At 38.9% G+C, this 7135-nt stretch overlaps 2 protein-coding genes across 2 annotated transcripts; one reads left to right on the top strand and one right to left on the bottom strand.

Moving 5' to 3' along the window:
* Positions 1 to 1029: 1029 nt before the first annotated feature.
* Positions 1030 to 2214, bottom strand: HG535_0G05680 (agmatinase; the record flags this gene model as incomplete). The annotated part of the gene is made up of 1 exon (XM_037290515.1): positions 1030 to 2214. The coding sequence occupies one exon, from the start codon at positions 2212 to 2214 to the stop codon at positions 1030 to 1032; it is 1185 nt and encodes a 394-aa protein (XP_037146410.1).
* Positions 2215 to 3335: 1121 nt separating this feature from the next.
* On the top strand, positions 3336 to 5117 carry HG535_0G05670 (nucleobase cation symporter-1 family protein; the record flags this gene model as incomplete). Its single annotated transcript, XM_037290514.1, has 1 exon — positions 3336 to 5117. The coding sequence occupies one exon, from the start codon at positions 3336 to 3338 to the stop codon at positions 5115 to 5117; it is 1782 nt and encodes a 593-aa protein (XP_037146409.1).
* Positions 5118 to 7135: the final 2018 nt, after the last annotated feature.

The raw sequence follows: 7135 nt of genomic DNA, 5'->3' as shown, positions 1-7135 counted from the left end.
AAATACCGCATTTAGGATCCATCGAGAGACATATTATCAGTTTTATGAAGACACAGAAACAACTAATTATAAGTTATATCTGCATGTGCTTTTGCGAGTTCTTAAAGGAGTGCCTTATATTTTTGAATGAGTATGTTACCGTGATATTCCTACATTCAACACCGACCTTGAGAGGAGACTCATATTCCAAGTAATTTCCGTTGCTGTGCATTCATTTTGCAGATCCCTCGGATATATTGTCAAAGGAAACTTCAAGGAAGCTTATTCTGTTTCTTTTTGTGCACCTTTTGGTGCTTTCGTATCTAACGACTTTAGACTTGACTTTTTTTATATATATAAGCATCCAACAAAAGTAAGCTCAAGCTCAATAATGTTGACTGCCTCCTTCTTCTGTTTCTCAACTGTGTAGCAGTGGCCAAAGAGGCGGCGGGGGTCACTTAGTTGTAGCAGTTAGAACAAGAAGTTCTCATGTATTGCTATCATAGAGCAACCACAATGGTTGGCTGGACTTTGAGACTTGAACTGTTCATTCGGAAGCAAATCATTTCTGTCAGTTCTCATTCTTCAGGCATGGCAGGCTGTTGAATATAGATTCTGTAGCGGCCTGTAAAAACTGTACTCCCAAATGCCTCATTCTCGAAATTTTACCACACACCCATCCACCTATACAAAACTTCGGTAACTTTGGGTCAGGATATTCTATAGAATGTGTTCGTAAGAGTAAATGATAGGTATTTCATGACATATCAATGCTTTAGTTCTCACAGTAGATCATCTAAATATATCTTCTAGCTTTGCTTCGACAGGAGCAGGAGCAGTTAAAACTCAAAAGTGTACGTATTGATATCATGAGTGCATACAATTTCTAAAAATATTTGAAACCCTAAAGCTCAAAGGGCACAATCATTGCTAGCTACAAGAGCAGCAAACTTATTAAAGAAACGAGACTGTAGTTTTCCGGAACCATGGTCTTGTACAAATGTAAAATATCTAAAGGTTCATTTTCATCCAAATGTAGTTCAAAAAAATCTAAAACCACTCCTTGGCAAAGAATCCGGTTTTTTCTTTACTTTGATTGTTTTCAAAAGAGTGAAAATTGGAGTTGTGACTTTCCAAATCAATGGGGCCCTGCTTTACCATAGTACTGATAAGCTCATACGCAATGTGAGAAGCAGCGAAGCTTGTTATGTCACTCTGATCATATGGGGGAGAAACTTCGACAATATCGGCACCTATCAGAGGAAAGGTGTCAAGAGAACGCAACATACTAATTAATTCTCTTGTCAACCAGCCACCAACTTCCGCAGTTCCTGTTCCGGGAGCTGCGCTGGGATCCAGGACATCAATATCAACACTGACATATATTGGAGTTCCTTCAGGTAACATATTTTTTATCTCTTCAACAATTCCATCCACACCAACTTTGAGAATTCTGTCACTCTCGATTCGATGAAAACCTGTTCTGTCATCAGCTTCATAATCTCCCCAATCATTACCGCTTAAGCGCGTTCTCAAACCAGCATGAATATTATTCTTGGATAAAAGACCTTCCTGTTTGGCTTTCCATAGCATTGTGCCATGATTGAACTCTGAAGCAGTGGAGGTCCAATATGAAGGATAATCTATTGGTGACCAAGTATCGAGATGGGAATCAAAATGAATAACAGTAATAGGCCCGTAAATATCATACAGGTTCCTCAAAATAGGCAGTATGATGCTGTGATCACCACCTAATGTCACCAATCTTGGTGGGCTTGAAGAGTCTTCATACGCACTTTTCCTATCTAGAAGATTTTTGTATGCGGAAGTCATCATGTTGAGTGCCAAATTGCTATCCATTGGAGTAACTGGAACATCTCCACAGTCCAAGATTTTTGCCCAACTTTTATATGGGTTGATTCCTGCACGAAAGTTGAAGCCACGGAAGGAAAATTGTCGCTGAGAAGCAGCTCTAATTGCTTGAGGTCCAAATCGGGCCCCAGGACGATAAGAGACTGCACTATCAAATGGAACGCCGATTACACCTATATCGAAAGTCAGATTTTTATCCAACAAACACTTTGTATGAGGTAGATGTGCATAAGTGTTTATGCCGCTAAAAGGCCAATCCTGGCCCCATATGGTATTTAAATCATCACTATCGGGTTGCTCAAAGCATAATGCGCACTTAGCCACAAGGCAGAGGATCGAAACCAACTTCAACATTAGGATCATAAATCAATTGAAACAAGTTCTACTGTTGATTGGATAGACCTATTATAGTTAATTCTCCAAAAAACTTCGTTAAACACATTTATATAATAGCCAAGTATCGTCCCTCGCTATAGCCTTCCTTTTACAAAACCTTTTCCATAGACTTTTCATAGAGCGCAATAAAGGTTTTGAGCTAAACTTCGATTCCCCCCTCCATTGAAGCTTGAGGTTTCGTCATAGTCATATCAGGAGTCGGCTTGCTATTAGTCACTGCTGACGGCAATAGAGGAGCTGGCCTATTTTCTCTAAATAGAAATACTTGAGAGGAGAGCTTAGAAGCTGTACTCACTTAGTTCAGGAGTGCACAAAACCCATGTGAAAAGTTGAAAAGGCTACCTTCTAAAAGTAAAAATTACCTCTGTTTACTGTTTATCATTATATACGTATTGGAGAGTAACGATGTTGCCGTGGCATTTTTTTGATTACTCGACATCAGCATAATCTGAATCTTAAAAAATCCCTTCTCAGCTTAGCAGTCTGATTGTTATCTGCATTGAACAGCAGATGGGGCTTATTGTTTCTTCTGCTTCAAGTGAAAGAAGCATTTACCGTACCACCGCGCTATCCACACAAACCTGTGGCAGGCTTTAAATGTTTGTGCACGTAACCAAGAGATTATTATTATGGCTCACTCAATTCAACTTGCTAGCTCTTCCTTATTTTTTAGGTGATCATTAATATCACAGATTTTTCATCCCTAGAGGGGAAATATGTGTTTCAGGTCTCGCTGTTAGCATCTCCTTAAGATTTTTTATATTTTCCTCGGTCACAATTTCCATCAAAATTACTTTCCCACTTCCAAGAGCGCGAGATTATATAGCACACATACACGCTGAAGTGACAAAATTGATAAGATAAAAACTATCCCAAAATCATAGGTATCGTGACATATTTCATGTCATGCATGTAGATAAGAAAAAAATCGGACTCGTGTTCTCGACGCACCGAAACATTCGGAAATAGTTTCCAAAAATTTATGCTGATTCAAATTAAACCGAAAGGATACTTATAAAAATTGAATAGATATTCTTGTAACTGCTTCCTTTTTTGCCAGTTCGAAACAGGGCAAGTTGCAAACTAAGATGGAGAAAATTATACCTGTTACTTCACCCAAAACACTCAGAACTGTGCTAAGTCCTGTTGAATTGGATATCATTCTATCGCAACAAGAGATCGAGGCTCCAAAAAAACCGAAAACTAAATTTCAGAGATTTTTGAGAGCAATCGAAGTACCTCACGGAGATGAGCCTATATCCGTCTTGAGAAATCCTGATTTACAACCAATACCTGATAAAGAGCGCACTTGGGGGTTCTGGTCTTTTTTCGCTTATTGGGGACTCCCAAATTTTTCTGTTGCTACTTTTTCAACGGGTTCAGCACTCTTAAGTTTGAATTTGAACATTCAACAGTCAATTGGAGCTCTAGTGATTGCTAATATTCTCATAGGGTTGATGACAATAGCAAACTCGAATCCAGGAATAAAGTATCATATTGGCTATACTTTAGATCAGCGAATGATTTTCGGCATATATGGCTCCTTCATTGGGATTATATTTCGGGTGGGTCTAGCTGCTGTATTTTATGGTTATCTCTCTTGGCTAGGGGGTCTCTGTTTCAACATGGTTTTTAGCTCCTTTTCCCTGAACTTTTTAAACATGAAAAATACATTCCCTGAATCTGTTCCAATGACAAGGAGAGACCTCATTAGCTTTCTATGCTTTCAATTGATCCAGATGCCTTTTGCCTTTGTAAAACCAAGACGTGTCAATATACCTTCCATTGTGACTTGCTTCATGACACTTTTTGCCATTGTCGGTATTTTAGCATACCTTGTGAGCACAAATGGGGGACCTGGACCTCTATACTACAATAGAGTAACCCTTAATGCGAGTGAGCGCTCTTGGATGTGGATTTTTGCTATCACGATCTGGTACAGCGGAGTCTCGCCAGCTGTCGCGAACCAATCAGATTACTCACGTTTTGCACACAGCAAAACATCATGCTATTGGGGTCTGTTTCTAGGAACTGTTTTGCCAGGTACCTTTGTCTCACTAAGCGGAATGCTTTGTGCTTCCGCCTGTAAGGAACTATATGGGGTGGCTTACTGGACTCCAGATGAAATGGTTGCACAATGGTTGAGGGATGACTACTCTTCCAAAGCACGGGCTGCTGCATTTTTCATCGGAATTAGTTTTGTTGGTTCTCAGCTATTCCTGAATATGACACAAAATGGCTACTCATGCGGCATGGACTTGGCAGGAATACTTCCCAAATATATCAATATCAAGAGAGGAACGATTTTTGTCCAATTGATCTCTTGGGTTGTTCAGCCATGGACCTTTTTCAACACATCTTCTTCCTTTTTGGACGCCATGAGTGCTTTTGGAGTTTTTACGACACCCATTATAGCGATAAACATTGTCGATTTTTACGCTATACGTAAATCTAAAATCCCACTTATAGACTTTTTTACCCTTTCAAAGTCGGGGCTTTTCTGGTACGATTACGGCATAAACTGGCGGTCGACGCTTGCTTTCTTCACCGGCTTGGGTCTAGGATTGCCGGGTTTGGTATACTCTGCAAACGATAGCTTGAAGGAAAACATTGGCATGATGAACTTTTATTATGGCTATATGTTTTTCATCCCAATTGTTAGTGGTGGATTGTACTACGCACTGAACCTGGTAGCTCCTTTACGTCACGAAAAACTGAGGCAGGAGGATCCTTTAGATTATTTCAACTGTTTCAATGAAAAAGAGTTGGAAAACATGGGAATGGATCCTAATTCCGATGATGTGGATATCTTAGATGCCGAAATTCAAGATCGATCTTCCTTTGAGGTACCTGGAAAAAAAACTGCTTGATTTTACTGGCATCAAGTGTCTTAGTGAAAGATTTGCTTTTTTGTAATTATTATGGGCCCAAGTCAAACGATGGGCCTTGTCGCGTCTTGAAACTTTTAAGAATAGCCAGATGCTGCCTTTTTTAGGATTTGTTTTTCTATTATTGCATTTCACATACAAGGAGAAGGCAGAATCTTTCCATCCAAGTGGTTTATTTTGAAAAGGATGATTTCTATACCTATATAAATGAAAACAATTAAACTCCCGAACAGTTTTCCCCTCTATTAACTGCCGCCCTCTCTTTATCTTTCATGTTCTACGCCGTGAAGACTTCAAAAACGCAAGAGCTTCGAACCATCCTAGAATATTCCAGGCGAAGCATTCTCCGTATTCTTTCAAATACTTTCTTGGCATTAATGTGACTTCGTTTTCTCTGCGCCCGTCTAGAGCCAATGTGTCAATGCTGCATACTCTGTTGCCATAGACGATCTTAAATCTTTAGGATATTTCCTTGGTAACAGGAGCTGTTACTATGGCAACAACTACATATAAGCGCAAATTAAATTACTATAGAAATTGATAACATTAAAATTAAATATTAATAATCTTAGTATTGTTGAAAAATTTTGTAACACACGCGTGAAAAGACTGAATATGCAAGTTCTGAAATTTAATATACTTGTAATCTTCTTCCCCTTTCGGCTAAAAAGGCCTGCAAAGTAAGCGAGAAAATGGTGAGAAGATTAGAGTGTGCTTGATGGATTTTATTTACGCCAAGGTCGATTTGATTGAGCTAGTTGTGAACAGCGCCTCCCCCAGGATAAAGTTATTCGCTGTATATAATACCTGATTAGAATTATATTCTTCAGAGCATTCTTCCCTATTCAAGGCTTTGATAATAAAATGAAATACTAAAAGAGCCAACCTCAATGATCTTCAAATTGTTCACTAAATGTCCTATCCAAAGCTCTACAAGTTTCAATAAATTTGCCCAAACGATACTTCAGAAGGAAATTTGGAAGAGAAGGAGAAATATTGTGGAGTAGAGGAAGTGCTAGCTTGCGATGAAGAGTATTTCTCTTCTGAGCCCAATAGTAAATATAACATCTTAAAGGATCCACATCAACACGAGTACTATAAAGCTCTATGTGAGAGAAGTCAGCAGGAATGCCGTCATTAGTTCGATCCGAATCTCATATGGACTGAGGAGGAGGAACGAAAATTCGTGAGGAAAATTATTGGTATATTATATTCCGAGCATTTATTATGTTTACTGCTTTAAATTTTGATTTATAAAACAGAGCACAAGCCCTATCACCGAATATGCCTGATGTTTGAATCTCACCACTAATGATTACAATATGGGGACAACGTTCATTTTCGTATGTTTTCAGGTGGCTGAGTTACCTCCCGATTAATCTTCAAAAAGATGAGAGCGTACATCTGGGTTTTTACGTAATGGTGCCTTTAGAGAATTGTTTTTATGTGCCTATCGAGCATGACAGGCAGAGCTGGTATGTTATCCACCAAATGTATCATACGTGCAGTACAAGAAGAATCTATTTGAAGCATTTTATTTGGATGACTTATTTCTCACCTCCAAAGAGCTTCCGTGGTCTTCCAGTTTTATACGTAGCTAATCCGTTGAAATCAATCTGGTCAGGTCTACTTTCTTTGGGTCTTCTCAACAATAAAACCAAAAGATTTATGAACCAATAATTTAGATGGTTGTTTCTTGTGGACGGAATGTTCACGCTTTTAATACGGTTATCTCGTTCTTTAAAACACCCTCTTCTTTGCCGTGGACCAAGACCTGGCATCTCTAAAGAGGTTGGTATACTGACAGAGAAAAAGATATGCTTGAATATGGTGCTGAGATTTCACTTTCATAAGGACGATATAAATAATGGGCAATGTTTCTCCGAGAGAGCTTTTGAGAAGCTTGTTGGATCATGATATTTGCCAATTTATGTCACACGATTGCTAAGCAATATGAACCCCTCCAATCGAGTAATCACATTACACACGCCCTGGACAAG

This window comes from Zygotorulaspora mrakii, chromosome 7, assembly GCF_013402915.1.
Source record: "Zygotorulaspora mrakii chromosome 7, complete sequence".
Taxonomy (NCBI): Eukaryota; Fungi; Ascomycota; class Saccharomycetes; order Saccharomycetales; family Saccharomycetaceae; genus Zygotorulaspora; species Zygotorulaspora mrakii.
Note: the sequence above shows the minus strand (reverse complement) of the source record. Positions and strands in the feature narration are given on the sequence as shown.